The sequence below is a fragment of the Solanum stenotomum genome, chromosome 10, assembly GCF_019186545.1.
Source record: "Solanum stenotomum isolate F172 chromosome 10, ASM1918654v1, whole genome shotgun sequence".
Taxonomy (NCBI): domain Eukaryota; kingdom Viridiplantae; phylum Streptophyta; class Magnoliopsida; order Solanales; family Solanaceae; genus Solanum; species Solanum stenotomum.
In genome coordinates, this window is record NC_064291.1 from 57,475,833 (window position 1) to 57,495,704 (window position 19,872).

At 32.7% G+C, this 19,872-nt stretch overlaps 1 protein-coding gene across 4 annotated transcripts; it reads left to right on the plus strand.

Moving 5' to 3' along the window:
• The first annotated feature begins 7,942 nt into the window (after window positions 1-7,942).
• On the plus strand, window positions 7,943-17,959 carry LOC125842645 (uncharacterized). 4 transcript variants are annotated; one of them, XM_049521966.1, is made up of 9 exons: window positions 7,943-8,046; window positions 8,292-9,171; window positions 9,421-9,752; window positions 14,384-15,529; window positions 15,602-15,760; window positions 15,843-16,182; window positions 16,293-16,363; window positions 16,455-16,577; window positions 17,560-17,959. In XM_049521966.1, the coding sequence occupies exons 2-9, from the start codon at window positions 8,313-8,315 to the stop codon at window positions 17,926-17,928; spliced, it is 3,399 nt and encodes a 1,132-aa protein (XP_049377923.1). In that variant the 5' UTR covers window positions 7,943-8,046; window positions 8,292-8,312; the 3' UTR covers window positions 17,929-17,959. The 4 variants fall into 4 exon arrangements, with proteins under 4 accessions (XP_049377923.1, XP_049377922.1, XP_049377921.1 ...); XM_049521965.1 differs by having other exon boundaries at window positions 7,967-8,046; window positions 8,276-9,171; XM_049521964.1 differs by having other exon boundaries at window positions 7,977-8,046; window positions 8,248-9,171.
• Window positions 17,960-19,872: the final 1,913 nt, after the last annotated feature.

Genomic DNA, 19,872 nt, shown 5'->3' on the forward strand with positions numbered 1-19,872 from the left:
GGAGAAGGAAAAGCTATCCCCGCAAATTTGAGATTACATATCTGCAGACACGCAACAAAAATTCAATTGTACTTTATTGTTCGATAACAGAACATATTCTTTAGCTACTTTAAATAAGTTGTTGTACATGAAAAGGCTTCCTAACTTGAATAGTTCACATAGAAGCTTTGTTTTGAAATAAACAACCATATTTTATCGTTGTAATGCGACACTTTGAGTATAACGCCAACTTATATAAGTTATAAAGCGTCTATAAACCTAACTTGTCGTTCAATTCTAATCAGTAAGTAGTATGAGTGCGTTTATAAACCTAACTTGTCGTTCAATTCTAATCAGTAAGCAGTAATTAAGATTATGAGTTTGTGACAATCCGTTTAATTTATATAGAGATAAAGTGTGAGTATGACAGTTTAATTAAGTTGAGATCGATACAACAGTTGATAAATTTCAAATCTTGAATCCTCCTTTCACATACCTACTTTTAATAAAGAAATCAACTAACCAACAATAAGGTATGAGAACTGGAGAACGCTATGGAAGCCTAAACTCTACCCTTTTGAAATTTGGTATTTGGGTGAATTTTAAATTTGTTTATTTTTTGGTTAACAAAGATGGATTTTATTTTTTTTTGCAAATCCTACAGATGACTGAATTTGATTGATTTTTGAAAAGTAGGACACTAATTTACTATATTAGAATATCAAAAACAGCAGGAATATGATGTGGGTCTGGGCTAATGAGTTAACAATGGTAGTTTAGATTGGGGGATTGCAAATTTTGGAGAAGAAATTCGAAGGAAATATTACCTGGAATCAGTGGACGCAAGAGAAGGGCAAGCAGATGGAGAATGGGAGTAAGCTGAAGCAGCGGAGAAACAAAAGAGAAATTATATTTTCTACTAAAGACAGATCGATGACAATGAGATTTACCGAAAAAAGATAGATGAGAGCGTGAGACAGTACATGCGGCAGAAGCTGAAATCATGTGGCTTATCTAGGGAAACTCATGAAATTAGTAATTTGCCCTTATTAGCCAGGCAGACATGTCGACCATGACCTGCCTGGTTATTGTCACATATATATATATGTAGGCTTAATTCATCACCAGCCACTCAAAGTTGTCCGTATAATTCACTTGGACACCTTAATTATGAGATGTACCTATTGAACACTTAGGGGTCGTTTGGTAGAGTGTATTAGAGAAAATAGTGCTTGCATTAGCTTGATGTATTAGTAGTACCTTGTTTGGTACACTTTTCTAACCTATGCATAACTAATGCTTGTATTAGTAATACACTCTATTGTGTATTAAAGAGTGTATTACTAATACCATCTATTTCTATGCATTAGTAATGCAATGGGTTCTCATGCATGCATTAACATTATTAAAGACACAATTGCCCTCAAAAACTTTTTTTACATCCTTTCCACTATATTTGTGGAGGGTACTTTTGTAAATAAATATTTTTTCTAAAAAAAATATGTAATGCATAATTTTTTAGTAGACCAAACCAAATATTGCATAAAAAGATCTCATCATAACTAATGCAAACATAACTAATACAAACGTTACTAATGCAAGCATTACTAATACACTATATTTTGCATTATTCTTATACACTCTACCAAACGACCCCTTAAGGTATTCAAAATAAGTACCTATTAAACACTTTTAGGTGACATGGCTTGAAAAGTGCATTTCACACATATTCAGCGCATGACCAACAATTTTTAGCTATATTTTTTTTTATCTCTTTCTTCTTCTTTCTTCTTTCACCATAACCCATTTCCACCGCATCTGCCGGCGCACCACCACAACCATTTCCACTGCGCCCACTGCAGTTATTACCACCACTATCCACCCTTCTCTTTCCTTCTTATATTCAGCCACTTCACATTCTCCTTCACCACTATCATATTCATATGGAAAGCACTACTGTCCTTTACAAAAAATAAAAATTTCTTCTTCACCACCCAAAACATAAACAAGATAAAAAGAAATAAAAATGAGTAATTTCTCCTAAAAAAAAAACAAAATCAGAATTAACTATGGAAGAAAAAAGCCGAAAAGGGATAGAAATGAAGAAATTAAAGAAGGGTTCAATTTAAAGCTGAAAATCTTCACAAACAGTTCATTAATGGTTGAATTTCCTTGAAATTTCTTTCGAATCTCAGATGAGAAAAGGAAAAAAAATAAAGAAATTAAAGAAGAATATACAGTTTACTATTTCAATTTTTTTCTTTACTAAACATAATTGGATTGATTTTAAGTTGAATTAAGACTTAAGAGACAATGAATGGATGAAAAACACTTTGAATAGAAAAGGTTGCAAGGTCGACGGCAGGCGGACAGCCGGACATGCCCTTTTCCTTTCTTTTTTTTTTCTTTATAAATTTTTAATTATTATTTTATCTCAAAATGCCACATGTATGTCATTAATTCATCAATCTTCCACGTCATCGCGAGTGGGTTACACACATTTTATACTTTTAGCTGATTGTCAAAAAAGTGTTCAAATGGTTTAAATTCGAGTTTGTAGAGGTGTTCAATTGGTATAACGTTAGGTTGAGGTGTTCAAATGAATTATGCGGACAACTTTGAGTGGTTGTGGATGACTTAAGCCATATACGTATATAGTAGATATTAATCGTAGCAAAAAAAAAAAAACAAATATCGATGGGATAAGTTAAACATCACTTAGTGAGATGTATATTTATAAAAATAAGGTATGTTTCACATTTGTCAAATACAATAACATATCATTATATCTAAATTTATAGCTATTATTACTCCCTCTATCCCTAATTACTTGTCCACTTTTGAATTGATACACCTATTAAGAAAACAATTATTGACATAGTGAGTTTATCATTTTATCCCTGTTAATTATGAAGTGGATGAATTTAAAACTTAAGGTTTTCAAGAAGTTCTACCTTTTTCAAAGTAATAAATTGAAGGTGCAATAGGTAAATTTTTTTTGTCATTTCTTGATTTGTCAAAATGGACAAGTAATTAGGGACAGCTAAAAAAAGGAAAAGTTGACAAGTAATTAGGGACAGAAGGAGTATTAACGTTGTTATACAGTAAAATTAAACCTCACTAAATTAATATATGTGGGGCCATGAAATATTATTATTTTGTAGATGTATTATTTAATCGATAAATTAATACTTATTAATTTAAAGAGTGTTTTGTGAAACGTCATGAACTTGAAGTCATGATTAATGATCCCGGTTACCGCAAAAAAATTGACGTCAATAACCTTTTGAATTATCCAGATGAAAGTGATATATGTTCAAAGGTCCATTACTTAGAAGAAATTGTAGATACCATCGAAAAAACAATGTTGATGATGAAGTTGAAGATGATACAATACATATGCAACCAGTTACGCGTAGGGAAACACTTATCACATCTAGAACTTTTCACAATTTTATGGTGTAGTTCAAAAAGACAACACCGGAACTTTTTGTTGGGACCATATATTTATATAGATGTCTTATGAAAATATATTATCTTATTATCTTATCGAAATGAGTGATTTTTTCCATTGGCTCAAGTCAGAACCGAAAGAAAATATTGTCTTAGAGAGATTATTAATTACCGAGTATTAATTTAATAAGATTTAACTGTATTATGACTTTACTTCTGAATATTGAATTATTAAGCTTAAGGTTCATTTTCTTTTTTATATATATATATATATATAATAAGCTACAATGCAAAGATTTTTATAGTATTTAGTTACATTGTAACTATCTTGTTAGCTTTCAACCAAAAGGAGTACTTCTTTTAAATAATAAATATATCATTGTATGAGCTATTTATTACTCATTCCCTTTGAATTTGTTAATCTGATTTTGATCTGACATATAGTTTACGAAAGTAAATTAGATTTTGAGAAAAAAATATTAAGTGATACTTGAAGTTGTCCCAGATTTTCAAAAAGACACTCTAACTTTGTGTGAGTCCTATTACCCCACAAAACATTCAAAATCACAATAAATACACATTTTTTACACAATATTTTCACTTTGGACAAAAATATCCTTCGATTGTGCAATTTCTTAAAAACAAAAGTGGGACCCATTATTGATGTATTGAAGGATGCTTTGGTAATTTCCTATGATGAATTCGTTTTGTTTGTTTCTTTTAAATTTATTTTACTATACTAAATAATTGTATAAAATATTATAAATCACGATAATTAATTACTTAAATATTTAAAAGATATAAAAATATATAAAAGATCTAATTGACTCTTCAAATTTTACCGGTGACACATAAATTGGGACAAATGAAATAATATATATTATTTGAAAATTTCTTAGAAAGTACTATAAATTACAGTAATTAACACCTAGAAATATTTCAAAGACAAAAAAAATTGATTGAGTCTCAAATTTTTTTTAGTACTACATAAATTGAGAAAGAAGAAATGACCTCTATTATTTGAAAATGGCGTAAAAGTATTACAAATCACACAATAAGAATTAACAATTTAAAATTTTAAAAGACTTTAATGTTTTATACTTTATTCTATTTCCACTTTGGACAAAAATATCCTCCTAATATGCATATTTTTTTAAACAAAAAGTGGAACCCATTATTGATGTATTGAAGGATGCTTTGGTAATTTTCCTATGATGAATTCGTTTTGTTTGTTGTTTAATTTTTTTTAAATAATTGTATAAAATATTATAAATCACAATAATTATTTACTTAAATATTCAAAAGATATAAAAATATGTAAAAGATCTGATTAAATCTTCATATTTTATCGGTAACACATAAATTGTACAAATGAAATAATATATATTATTTGAAAATTACTTAGAAAGTACAATAATTTACATTAATTAACAATATAATATTTTAAAGACAAAAAAAATTGATTGAATCTCAAAATTTTATTAGTACCACATAAATTGAGAAAGAAGAAATAATCTTTATTATTTGAAAATTGTGTAAAAGATATTACAAATCATACAACAATAATTAGCAATTTAGAATGTTAAAAGACATTTTTTTTTACCATAATTAACAATAATAAAAAATTTAAACTATTTTAAATTAATATTAAAGTTTGATTAACTCTTTAATTTTGTCTTTGTCACATAAATTGAAACAAAAAATGATACATATTGGGCTCGTGCTAGCACGGGCTACTACTTAGCACATGACAAGTGTTGGATGATATGTGCTTAAATAGTCTTGTACATTCTTCTTTTATGGTTGTATCTTTAAAAATTATATTATTTGGACAATTTAATACCATTAATTACCTACTACTTTATTAGCCGAAAAGTTAGACCTCATTTTGAACCATTTATTACTTATATGTTTTCAATTTGCAATATATGTTGTCTATCTAATTCTTTTTTTCAACCTTTTATTTTAAACTTCTTGAAATTTAATTACCTATTTATTACTCTCTCTATACACTTTTAATTGTTATGATTTCCTTTTTAGAGTCAAACTATACGAATTTTAACTAATATTTTACAATGTGTTTTTTCATCATATTCATATGCAAAAAATTACAATTTATAGTACTTTTTGTATAGATTTTGCATATTTATTTTTTTTGTTTAAAATATCAAATTAATACAATCTAATTTAACTTTGAAAATTATTATATTACTACTATTAATAAGAGTGAATGTGAGGAGCTTCCCGTTTATGAGAATTGACAAAAAAATTCTCAGATGTTACTTTTGTAATTTCACATGAAAAATGTAATTCAATTGGTTAGTTAAAGGAGTAGTGCAACTGCATTTCATTTTTTGTATCTATTGGTCTAATTTGTCCCCTTAAAACTACAAATAATCCGCACTACCCTTTAAAACTACAAATAATGCCCCACTTATTACTACTTAGTTGTATTGCTTTGGTGACTGATATCAACTATTCTCTCTCCAATAATATTTCTCCAGTATTGACTTTATACATTTTTTAAGAAATTATAAATAAAAGAGTAATATTACTATATCATTCTTTAAATATAATAAATATAATGTATTAAAAAATATAATTGAAAAATGGCTATAATTAATGATAAGGGGTAAACTATCCATTGATTTCATAAAGTGGACAAGTATTGTAGAATATTCCAAAATAGTATAATAGACAATAATTATTGGATGGATGGAGTAGGATGTTTCTTTCAGTACTTTTCTCACATTAATTAATTTCTCTCAGCATTCAATTAGTGAATCTTTAGTAGAATTAATTAGAATATTTTTTACTTAATAATACGCACAATAAGCAATAAGAGGAAGCTTTCGTCGGTCTGTTCTTTTAAGGGTATGTTGCTAAACCATCAACACTGAAAGGTAGCTCTACTGATAATTGTGAAGAAAGCATATTAATGGATTAAAAATCAAAAAGAGGTAATTAAACCCTAAAATATTATAAAGACATCTATAAAATTTGATTGAAGCTCAAAATCTATTAGTGCCATATAAATTAGGATAGAGGAAATAACATATATTATTTGAAATAACATGAAACGTACTACAAATCACACAATAATTAGCAACTTCAAAATTTAAAGGACATACAAAAAATTTGATCAACTCTTAAAATTCTACTAATGTCACATAGTTTGGGATAGAAAAAGTAACATATACGTAAAATGTACTATAACTCATAATAATTAAATAACTTCAAAGACATATACAAAATTTGCTTGACTTTCGAAATTCTATCATTGACACATAAATTGGGACAAAGAGAATATTGAAAATTACGTATAAAGTATTATTAACCACAATAATCAATAACTTAAAATTTAAAGAACATACAAAAAAATTGTTTGACCGTTAAAATTTTATTAATGTCACATAAATTAAAATAAAAAATAAAAATATATATTGGGCCTGTGCTAGATAACATATACTAAATACTTAATTGAGAAAATATTGTCTTAAAGAGATTATTAATTACCGAATATTAATTTAATAAGATTTAACTGTATTATGACTTTACTTCTGAATATTGAATTATTAAGCTTAAGGTTCATTTTCTTATATATATAGAGAGAGATCAAGAAATAAGGAGCAAATATTTTTTTACCGTCTTAAGTATTACGTCTCACTCGAAAAAGATATGATGATTCAATTTTCACCCTTCATTTAGCATCGAATTATGACAACTGAGGTGAGTATTGATAACTTTAAAGGGATTTTTTCTTTCTCACTTATAGACTTGACTTTTGTATGCCTAGTTTGATGATTTTAATTCCATATCTGATTGATAATGAATTTGATAATTGTGGTGCTATAAATATGTATTGCCTATTTTTTGTTTTTATTTATTTTTTTTGTATTTGTTGCAGTTTTAGGGTTAGCTTCCGTCATTTTGAGAAAGACAAAACTTTACAATAACTCACTTCCATAGGAAAAGACATTCAAATTTAAAAAGCACTCGAACTAAGAAGCCAACTAGTTGTACTAACAACTTGAAGTCGAGCCTGAAATGTTTGCACTTGATCCCCTATCGGAACAACACTAAGACGCTTTATTTTTATTTTTTTGAATTGTTTAAAAATAAAATTAAGTCATGAAAATGTCAATTAAAGTATTATTCTTTTATTTATATACTATTTTATATTATTTTTAAATTACAAAATAGGTCTAGATCATCAATATTATAATAATTATTACTTTAAACGAAATTTAAATTTAACACTATGCATTTTTTAAAATTTATTTATTCAATAATCTAATTAATTTGAATATGAAATATATAAGAAGACATCTCTAAAAATTGAAGATGATCTTACAAAGTTAATATTAGTAAATTAGACAAATAAAAAATAATTGCAAATTTATGGAGTATGTACTGGTTTAAATTATAATAGTACCATTTATATTTTTAGAGAGTAAAGTAATAACATTTTAATTACGTATATTCAGCAAGGGTATTCTAGTCTTTACAAGCGGTGGCGTTGATTCTGCTGTTGGTGAATACGTTGCTTCTCACATTGGAACGCCATTAACATTCGTCAGATTTGTTGAGCTCTCTTGTTTATCTCTTTCTCATGTATGTATCTCCTTCATCTTTATACTCGGTGCTTGCTCTGCTTTTGGGTGTGATTTCGACTTGTGCTTCTTCGTTTAATCGAATTTATTTGTTTTCTGTGCTTCGGCTTTATATATATATGCGTTCGTATTTGAGTCTCATTCATTAATCTTGCGTTTTTTGAACTGAATTTGAATTTGGGGCTTTTTGCTTCTTTCGGAGATTTGTAATTATTGTTTTGGGCCTAAAGCCACTGCTTGCTTTAGGGTTGAGTCGCCCTTGCAACCATGAAGAGCCGGTCTCACCGGCTTCCCGTTGCAAACCCACAGGATGACTGGATTGATGGTTCATGGACAGTGGATTGTGTGTGTGGTGTCAATTTTGATGATGGAGAGGAGATGGTGAATTGCGACGAGTGCAGTGTGTGGGTACATACACGTTGTGTGCGGTATGTCAAGAGTGAGAAGTTATTTGCATGTGATAAGTGTAAGAATAAAGCCACCGCGAATAATAGCGAAGAAACTGAGGTTGCTCAGCTGCTTGTTGAGTTGCCCACCAAGACTTTGACCATGAATTCTCCATATCCTAATACTCTCCCTATCCGTAGCCCCTTTAGACTTTGGACTGATTTGCCAATGGAAGAAAGGGTTCACATGCAAGGTGTCCCCGGTGGCGATCCAGCTTTGTTTTCTGGGTTATCATCTGTATTTGGTCGTGAATTGTGGAAATGCAGGGGTTATGTTCCCAAAATCTTTAATTTTAAATATAGCGAATTTCCTTGTTGGGATAATGAAACAAGGGACGCCCATGATAATACCAGTGACAAAGGCAATGAGATGATTACTGGTAATGGTGCTGGTGCTTTATTCTCACTGTCAAAGGAAAGCTGCTTGTTTGCACCAGTGGTTAACCCTGTTTCCGAGAAGCATGTTCTTGAGTCCAACAATGCTATGGATTCAGATGCTACTACTCACTCAACCAATGATATGAAGAAGGACACAGGTTTATTGGGTCCTAGCATGATACAAGGCAACAAGAGTACCAAAGAAGACTGTGGGATGTCCAAGGATCAAAGTGGTAAGAAGAAGTCTAAGATCCTTGAAAAGGAAGGCTATCTTAAGAAAGATGCACATGCTTCTAGACCAGGTGATTAAGCTACTACCCTTTTGTTAAAAGAAAAAGTTTTCTTTTTGGTACTTTAGTATTTATTTTATGTGTATGACTATTTTTTGCATGTCTAATGCTTTCTTGACTTTCAAATTTGGTTTGTGTTACTGATGCTTTATCTACTATTTGAATTTTTACTAGTACTACCATGATTGCTGATAATGGTACTAATATTCCTTTTCAAGTTATGAGGGAATTAACTCAAAGCAATTGCAATTTTTTTTAAAGACAGAGGCCCCATGTCTGTCAAGACAGATATTCAGAGAACAAAATTTGGAAATTCAGGGGAAGTTTTGGCTGCTGTTGACATTTTGAAAGGACACCGTGTACTGGACCATGACACTACAAGCTATTCTGACATTCCAACTTCAAATGAGCGCTTTTCAAAAGCTGCATCTTATGATGTATCTAAACGCTGCTCAACAAGTGAAGCACATCCCCGAGAAGACAAGATTAGAAACCACATTTCTGCTAGGGTTGAGGACTCTCCTATGGAGAATGATGGAGCAGCAACAAATTTAGAGCGGAGTGATTCTGCTAGTTTACCTATGACAGAAGAGGTATGTGATCGGTTTTCATGCTACAGTTTCCTGTGACTATGTGGTGAATTCTCTTTGTTTCATTTCTCACACGTTGCCAAATTTATGACCAATTATGTCCAATTCTGCATTTATCAAGTGGTAGAGTAACTTTATGTACTATTAAGTATTATCCTCTTTGTACTTCACTTTGTAAAAATGTAAGGGCTGGAAGACCAAAACTTTGTAGGAGGATCGAAGATTGTCTATTCCAGTGTTATTTTCTCTTTTCCTTCCCTTTGTTAGAGAGGTAAAATGGATGGGCATATTAGGAATAGAAGCCAGGCGCTTTGACCTCGACGGATTTACAAATATTCCTATTAGAAAATGAAGAGGAGATGAAATCTCTCTTGTTATGGTATTTGCCAATATCACCAAAGTTTCCGACATTCAAAGCTAGTGAACCTTCTCTGGTGCTCTATATATTCTAGCCACTGTTATTTTTGCATCAGTTCCTTCACACTTCGTGAGGAAGTGCCTTGAGGGTAACCATGCAATTTAGGAATCCAGATTGCCATAACTCATCTCCTTCCCTATTTTGAGATGAGGTCGGAGTTGAACCTTACAGTTACATATTTCATGTTATGTGTTGGTGTAAGGTTAACCATATCTATGGAAAATGCGAGAACATTTATGCACATGTTGAAACATGTTTGAACTGGAGCTTGTGGTATTTGCTAAGTGACTGGAAATATTTAAATCTAGCCATTATGGTGAAGCACAAGGATCGACTATTCTAGTAGCGCTGAATTTGATTAAGAAAGAGAAGGTATATTTTATTGGCTTTTCATCTGAGACTGAATGGGAGTGGGATAAAGGTGGATTGTGTTTCTTTTATTCTCTATTGTCGCTAGTTAATAAACCCGCGCTTTGCGCGGTGAAACATCTACTCTAGGTAAAAGAGAATAATATTAAAATACAAAAATCAATTATATATTATAAGTCATACAGTTTTTATATTGCAATTCCAAGCAAATAAATAAATATATAAACCAAAATTATATATCAAATGTCTTAGGAAAAAATAAATAGCAGACAAATTTATATAAATAAAGCATGACCTCCCTTTTTGTAGTTTTATAAGGCTATATATTCTAATCAACGTTTTTCAACTTGATAACAAATTATATATCACAAACTCTTGCCTTCCTATCCTAGTTAAATGTTGTTCATAAACACAATATTCATTATTGTAAATTAAGGGTCAAAAACACACTTATAGTTGAGGAAAAGGGAAAAATTGATAGTTGCATTGTATTTTGATAAATAGTTAGTGATAGTTTAGGTAGGAAACTCATACACTTGGTAGTTTAGGTATGAAATTCGAAAATCAGGGATACTTGATGTGTATTTTTGACCATTAACTCTATTGTGAAATATAATGTTTATTAGTATAATAGTAAGTAAAACTATTATTGATTATAATTAGAGACTTCTAGTGTTGTGATTTTGATCTTGTTCACAAGTATCTAGGAATTTACCAACCTTGTTTCCTTTTCGAAACTGCTTTTCAAACACGACTCCTCATTTATTCCCCATTCTTATTTTAAAATTTTCAAAAGACTTTCCTTTTGTAACTTGTGATACTTTTTATATTCCAAGCTAATGACATTCTACATGGAAGATCATCCAATCCAAGATTTCTACATTCAGCCTGCAATAATGTCCAGAGCTTTCCGGGAAAAATCACCCATGTATACTTTCCATGGTGGCATGACCATTAAAGCCTAAAGTAATGATATACAAATACGCATAAATTAACAATAGATACCAGGTGAATAAATGAACATCATAAATTTCTAATTAGCTCCCATCGGGATTGGTTTATGAGATATGAGAGAAATGTGGAATAATGGAGTAAGAAAGATCTCTCATTCACAGCAAATTCCATTATAAGCCCCCAACTTCTGTACAATATTTTGCAGCTTTACTTCAGCTTCACGGCCACAAAGACTCATCTATAATTAATTAATATATTACTCAAATTTTTATCCTTTAAATTAGCTAATATTTCCAGAGAATCTATGGTTTCTCTCAATCCTCTATCATTCCCTTTTCCCCTCTTTCATACTGTTACTTCCTCTGTGATTTTCTCTCTCTCACTTTGCTAAGATCATTCCAAAAATCAGAAACTTTACTCCCTCTTGTGCTTACAAATGTCATGTAATTTTCTTCTCATAGTTCTCTGAAAATTTTCCAAAAACGTTTTTGTTTGTTTCAATATATTCCATCATTCATAGTATGAATTGAAAAAATGAAAAGAAGTAAATCCCCGAAACACACACACACAAAATAAATAAATAAGTAAAGTATTTCAAATAAAATTTATTTTTACTCATAAAATTTGATTTTCTAGTAAAATTTATGTCCAAAGTACAGTTTCAACCTTATATGTTTACAAATCCCAAAGCATGATGAGCAACAAATACCATCATAAACGCACAATATCACTTTATTGTCCCATAACTAGAAATCTGTAATCTCCACAAAGATACATAAAATACCAACTAAGCAAATCTCAAAAGCAAGGAAAAGGATATTTACCTTGCCGAGTACCTATGGCGAGGAGAGGAAGAAGAGGAGATTCGCCTGCCAGGAGGAGGGAGAGAATGGAGCCCTACCCAAGAGGATTAAAAGAAACGGCGGCTGGTTTATCAGGGGAAAGAGTTGACTGTTGAATACCCAATTTTCTGTAATGGAACATTTTCTTGAATTCTTTTAAAATGGAAAAAGGGCATAGAAATGACTCCCCAAAAATGTTAGTTATATAGGGATGACTCAACACCTTGATTTGAGAGCGAACAGGAAGTTATGAGTCAAGCAAGTTAACAGTAACTAAAACATGTAGCCATATGTTTTCAAAAATATAACCCCCCCACCCCAATTACTATTCTTATTGCAACATCTAACTATCGTGCCACACCTTGAGAAACGGGATAAATCATTCACCTCATCAATAGGTTGACTTTTGCGGCTACAATGCAGGAAGAAGTTTCTCTTGATCAGAGTCCAAGATGATTGATGGGAAACTGTAACTCAGACATGAAAGGAATTAAATTGCATAAGAAGAAATAAACTGCAAACCCAATAAAGAAGAGATGATACATTGAGGTCTATGTGTCGTCTGTGTGTGTGATGAAGGCAGAGAGACATAAAACATGTTCCTTTCGCACTTGCGCCCAGAAAAGTCAAAAACTGCAACAAAGGAAAACCCCAAGCAGCTAGTAATTTTCCAATCCATCAAATCACTCAATTCAAAGTTACAATGCAAATGTTGATACATAGAAAAATAAAGCACCCATCGTTGACACCCAAAAACATATTTTTAAAATGAAGGAGAAAAAGTTCAACTTAAAATCAGAGATCATACATTGGAGAAGATGTCTGATCCGTGAAAAATAAATCAATAGAGAAAGAGGTTGAATATCCATAATTTTTGGTTTTTCCTGGGTTGGTGTAAAAACTGCAAATCTAAATGGCGACAGAAATACAAAATACTGGATACAGAGATGCCCAAAATCCTAATAAAACAAATCCCAAAAGCAAGAACGAGAATATTTACCTTGGCGAGTACCTATGTCGAGGGGAGGAAGAAGAGGAGATTGGTGTGGGTGAAGGAGGAAGAGGATTAACCCTAATTAAGAGATTAAAAGAAACGGCGTTTGTTTTTATCAAGAAAAGAGGTGATTGTTTGAATCTAAGCTCCTCGGATTCGGGTGTGGGTGTCCGATACGGGTGCGGATTTAAAGGTCGGATCCTTCATGTTCTAATTTTTAAGATTTGGGGATATGGATCTATGTATGAATATGGGCGTGGGTATTCACCTAAAAATAATTAAAATATCTAAAAATAGAGTTATAAAACCTAAATTGAGATATTATGTGGAGAATTTGAGGAGAATCTTGGAAGGAGATCAAAGGAAACAGAGTGACATAGAAATTTTATATAAAATGTATTCCATTTCCTTCAATTTCACCTTAGCTTTTGTATTGATTACAAAATTCATCAAAATTGGCCAGATTTTCCCCACCGATTTTTGTCAAAGTACCAAAATCTGTTGACCAAATCGGACACGGATCCCACACCCTCACCCACACCCACACCCACACCCATGTCGTGTCGACACGGGTGCGGCACCAAAAGTGAAGAGTCCGAGCAACTTAGGTTTGAATATACCCGATTATCTTTAATGGAACACTTTTTTGAATTATTTTAAAAAGGGAAAAAGGCTTAAAAAAGTGATAAAAAAGATAAATAGGAATGCTTGTTATATTGGATGTCACGTCACCTGGCTGATGATTCTCTTATATATTTGCATATTAAGCACGGGTATCTCTCTTTTCTTGCCCCATATATGATATAAAGGTAGCAGCTGAAGACATTTTAAAAACCTCAGCATAGGCTCTTTTCCCTCTTGCATGCTTGATTGTCCATAGCACTTCACCTTGTCAGTTCACTGCTTATCCCTTGCCACAGGGCAGCCATTACACAGCGAAAAATGAGATGAGAGATGCTTTCATTTTCGACATTACACAAAGAATGTGTATTATTTGTTCTTGCCTTTTCTTTTCTAGTTAACGAAGTTTGTAAAATAATGTTGATTGTGAAATTAGGTTGTTACTAATGTTACCAACAATAAGGAAGATGTTGCTGTTTTATGTCTTGGAACTGAATCACAAATGGCGGAGCCCATGGTAGAAAATGTTGCATGTCTTGTCCCTAGCATTAAAAGGCAGCCAAATGTTGAAAGTTCAAGTGATAACAAGGTTATTTGCTCTTCAAAACTTGAGGTTAAATTGGAAACCGAAGTCCATGCTGATCCTGCAGCCCTTGAAAATCAACGTTTACTTCCAAGCGAGGGTAAGTTGGATATAACAAAATCATTGGCAAAACCTGCAGGGACATCTTCAGGATGCTTGTCTGAAAAAACTGGAGTAAATATTACCACTATAGTCAATTCGGAAAATAGTGACTGTAAATTAGAGGAAGGCAGTAGAAAGGCAATGATTGGTGGTAATAATACAACTAATACTGATGAATCACCCAGTGCACTCTGTCAATCTAATCAAGAACCTAAGATCTCTGAAGTTACAGTAGGAGCAAGAAAGAGTTCAGGACACAAACAAAGTTCAAAACCTGCTGAAGAGGCACCTAGATCAAGCTTAGCAGTTGCGACTTCGTTGTCAGCTCCAAATCACCGTAAAGTAGTTCTATCCATGGGAAAATCGTCTTCAGGTACAACAAAGTCTTCTGCTCCTGAGAGTCGAATATTCTCGAAAGCTCATAATCATGATTCTAATGGTAAACCGAGGGGAATGTCTGGGAGCAATCTGAGTAATAAAAGAGAGAGTTCGTCAATGGATGCTGGTAGGGATGAAGAGAGGCGTGAAAGACCAAAGAAAATGTTGAAAGAGCTCCCAAAGTCATCAGTTGGTTCAGCATCGAAGACATTGCAGTCGACCAAGCTCTCTCATGCTCCAGTGAAGAAAACATTATCAGAAGCAAAGGATTCAGTCCCCAATTCTTCTGCTAAGACATCAACTGTGCGCAGTAACCCTGCTGGTGCACGCTCTGCAGAGTCTTCTAGCTCACTGCAAAGTGAGAGTGCGGCACACATTCAGAATAAAGCTGCAGGTACACATTTGACACAAAAATGCGAAAAGACAAACCAGCCAAGTTGCCAGCCATCTTCTAAAGTGAATACACACCTGATGCATCCTCCATCTTCATCATCTCCTGCAGCACTAAGTGATGAAGAGGTAGAAGTTGAATTAATGAATGTTTAAAGTACTATATTTCCCTCTTAGCTTACGCTTGTCATTTTTATGTAGCTTGCTCTACTGCTTCATCAAGAACTTAATAGTTCTCCTAGAGTTCCTCGAGTGCCACGGATGCGTCATGCTGGTAGCTTACCTCAGTTAACCTCTCCAACATCTACAAGTATGCTAATGAAGCGAACATCTAGCGGTGGAGGAAAAGATCATGGTTTGGTAAGCTTTATTATATTTTTACATAATAGGTGATTATATGCTTATTTTGACTTTATTCTGACGTGTTTATATTTTGCCATAGACATCTAGGAAAAAGTCAAAGGACATAGGCAAAGATGGTGCAAACTGTTCTCAGGAGGTGGTTCAGGAAACTAAGAAATCTGAAAGATCAATTTCCCTTGGTTGTAGAAGAGAAGAAGATTCTATTATTAAGAGAGAAGGAGACGCTGGATCAGCAAAAAGTGTGCAGTCTCTGAAGAAGAGTCACACACTTACGTCCAATACTACTGCAAGTAGTAGTTTATGTTCCCCAAATGAGGTAAATGAGCAGAACCTTTCCTCAATGCACAATTCACCAAGTGCAGCTGCTGCTGCTGCTGATGCAAAAGTGGTTGACTATCCTTCACATCAGACATTACCAGGTTTTTGCCTTAACAAGAGTTATATATGTTAGATGTTCTATAAAAAAGAATATTCCTTTTATTTTGGATCTTCTTAATGTTACGTTGCTACCTTTTTTCTGCATTTATAGGCTTGATTGCTGAGATTATGAGCAAAGGTCAAAGAATGACTTATGAAGAGCTCTGCAATGCAGTTCTTCCGGTACAGATGCTTTAATGAGATAAGATGTGTTCTCTTTCTGGTGTTAACAAAAAACATTAATTTGTCTGTTATCTTCCTGATTCTTCTGTAGCACTGGCCGAACTTGAGGAAGCACAATGGAGAACGTTATGCATATGCAAGTCACTCTCAGGCTGTCCTTGATTGCTTGCGGAACCGAAGTGAATGGTCTCGCCTGGTTGATCGGGGTCCCAAGGTTATCTTTAAGAATTAGGCACTGCTTGGAGTCTGAAAAGTGTCTAATGAGTCTAAATTACTTTCTTTTGCTTTTTAAGCATTTATTTAAGCTTCATATTCAGTAAGCTAAATCCTAATCGAGGGTGAGGAAGGTGCTATCTGAATTCTTTGTACCCATTCAGCTCTTCAAGATGCATAACAATAGTTCATTTTATGCTAGATGTCAGTGTAAACCACCCTCCTTTTTATCCGGGCTTGGGATCAGCTAAATTGCATAAGATCATGTGAAATTGAGGGGTGCATTTACATTTCCTATATCATAATTATATGTTACAAATAACATTTGAGACCAATTATGATCCGTCTTTGTATTAAGCCTCTTTATATGTTCCGCGACCTTAGATAATATCTCTCAATATTACTTATTAAAAGAAGGGTTTTACTGGTATGCAGCCCAAGTGGGGAACTGGGAATGTCTGGTTCCCTGAGTCTGTGAAGGAAATAGGCAACTGTCCAAGTTTCCTTTTTATCTTTGACAAATTCTTGCAGTAAATCTAGATAGCTATTGCAATTAAAGAAACTTGTTGCATCAATGGTTAAGCTGATGATTTTTTATTTTTTATTACTGTGGCCATATTTAACTTTGAGGGAGGCAAGGTTCAATGTTAGGCAGTGTTTCTTGTTCTAGAGTGAGGTCATTGCAAAGGATACTTCAAAAAATATTGTGAAAATAGCTAGTTTGGAAGGTTTCCGGCTGATTTATGGTTCACCTCAGTTTCTTTCCAAAATAGTGAAGATTGAAGTTTGTTGTCTTAGCAAGCAAATCTCCTTGTAACCCTGCCTGGCTACCCAAATAAGGAAGAAAACCATCCATGAAGCTTACATTACAGCAGAAAAGGAACTATGTTGATTAATGCTCGTTAACGAGTGATGTGTATATTCAATTCACCATTTGGATTCATATTAGGCTTATATCCTTTTAATTTATTTTTCTTTATCAGACGAGTACAAATAGGAAGAGACGCAAGCTTGATGTTGATTCCCAATTTACTGAATCGGAGGATAATGAAGATTGCATGGATAGAGCTGCAAAAGATGTCAGGAACAAGACTTTTGAATCAAAACAGGAAGAGTTTCCCAAAGGCAAGAGGAAGGCAAGAAAGCGCAGGCGATTGGCTCTTCAAGGAAGAGGCATAAAGGATGTGAGGAGGCGGCATAGGGCTGAGGTTTTCAGTGATGAGGAGATTGGCTCATCCTCTGAATCTGGCAGAGACAGCATGTTCAGCGAAGATGAGGTACAAGGTGGTGAGATTTCTCCTACTGGAAATGAGGTCTCTGCTAGCTCTGATGAGAGAGCTACCATGTCATAATTTGTGTTAGGTGTTTTTTTGTTGGTTGGGGTGTTTAATACTTGACATCTATCATTAGAAAACTGATTCACAGATCTTGTTCAGTGGTGCCTCTGCAGATTCTTGCATACATGAGGTTATGGCACTAGAGTAAAGTCAATTGTTTATAGGATGTGCCATTGACTGGTAGCTTTGGCCATGTCATGTGCGGATCCTATTGGCATGTTTGTATATATGTGTCCTTGCATATCAATTGCTTGTTGATACTGTATGATTTTGTTAGCGGGATTCAGGACTGAATTGTAGATGAAAGTACTGTTCGGAATCTGTAAGCTGCTGTAACTAGTTTAGATGCTCAACTGCAGATCCCCTATGTTGGTTGGACTTTTGGTTTCATGGTATTGAGCCTGGTTGGTGCATTTGTAAGTCCCCCTCTGGAAGTAGTATCTAGAGCACAGAAGTTTACAGTATAACATCAAAGACTCTTTTCAGTTGGCCTGTTTCTTTGAATTATAACTTGACTAGGAAAGTGGGTTATTCAAAGTAAAATTCTGAATGATTTTGTGTTCCAAATGCACATTTGTGGTATGCTTTTATAAAGATGCTTTGAGTGCTTTCTTCATCAGTATTTGGGTTTAGGAAGAGTGAACAACTTACGCAAAGTGCTCGCTATTTGATACTATTCGGTTGTCATTTCGATATGAGTAGGTTCTTGTAACTTTAGTTTTGGGTGTTGGTCTGCTTTATATTCTCGAATAACCTTACATGCACAAATACATTATTCAACGTTTTTAACCTCCCAAAGTAATTACTACATGCACAAACACATCTGTTAGCAGAAGCTGAATTTTAACCATCATAAATACTGACATCAAGAGAGGCGGAATAATTACCACTGGGGTGTTCGTGGTTCGGTTATTGCTTAAAATCAAAATCAAATCAATCTAATCGTTTTTTTAAGTCTCTAAAACCAAACCAAATGAAAAAATTAATCGTCAGTTTGGTTTAGTTTTTTTGGTTTGAAAGTAATAAATTTTTTGAGGACATACGTATCACGATACACACAAACACTTAGTACATGAACAATCCATAGGAAAACTATTGTTGGTTCAATTAAACAATTAAGCAATACTAGAGTTATTATGACACGAACAAAGTGATTCAAATAAGAGAAAGTGTGATCATATTATGTGAGGTATGATAAGTAAAGACTAAAGTAATGAATTTGATGGACTTGGACTTATGATTGTGATAGTTAGGCTGAAATTTAAGTATTCGGCATGAGAAAAAGTGTAAAGTTTTGACTATGTTAATTAAAATTTAGCAAAATATTTATATTTTATTTATGAATAATAAATAACTAATTATAAAATTTATATCTTTGGTTTGATTATTTTTGCGGTTGTCTTTTAGTAAAATCAAAACCAAACCAAATATATCGGTTTTCAAAATTTAAAACCAAACCAAATCAAATCAAATATTGATTTTTTAATCAATTTAATTTGAATTACGATTCGATATAATTATTTAATCATAACCATGAACAACCCTAATTACCACATTTGTAAACTATGGGATTTGTAATTTAGAATACCTTTTAGACCCTTTTTCTTTCTAATATAATACCTACAATAAATTTAACCAAAAAAAGAAAAAGAAAGAGAGAATACAAAACTCAAAAACATAAATAAAAAATATTGACATATTACATAAATATAACCCTTAATTTGGTGTCAACTGACAATTATGATCTTTAACTTTGGATATGCACAAGTAGACACTTAAACTTGTATAAAATTGAACAAATAGACACATTCGTCCTACATGGTACCCTATATGATAATTTTATGTCATACGTGTATTATGTCATGTAGGACACATATGTCTACTTGTTTAAATTTATTGAAGTTATTTTATATTCAACCAGAAAGTAGAGGGTCTCGTGATTGGGCATATCATATATAA

Excerpts from the sequence above, each read along its gene's own strand:
- LOC125842645 (XM_049521966.1), top strand. The coding sequence starts at position 8,313 with ATGAAGAGCCGGTCTCACCGGCTTCCCGTTGCAAACCCACAGGATGAC. Across the intron at positions 9,172-9,420 it reads TGCACATGCTTCTAGACCAG|ACAGAGGCCCCATGTCTGTC; the intron begins GTGATTAAGCTA and ends TTTTTTTTAAAG. Across the intron at positions 16,364-16,454 it reads TCTGCAATGCAGTTCTTCCG|CACTGGCCGAACTTGAGGAA; the intron begins GTACAGATGCTT and ends ATTCTTCTGTAG.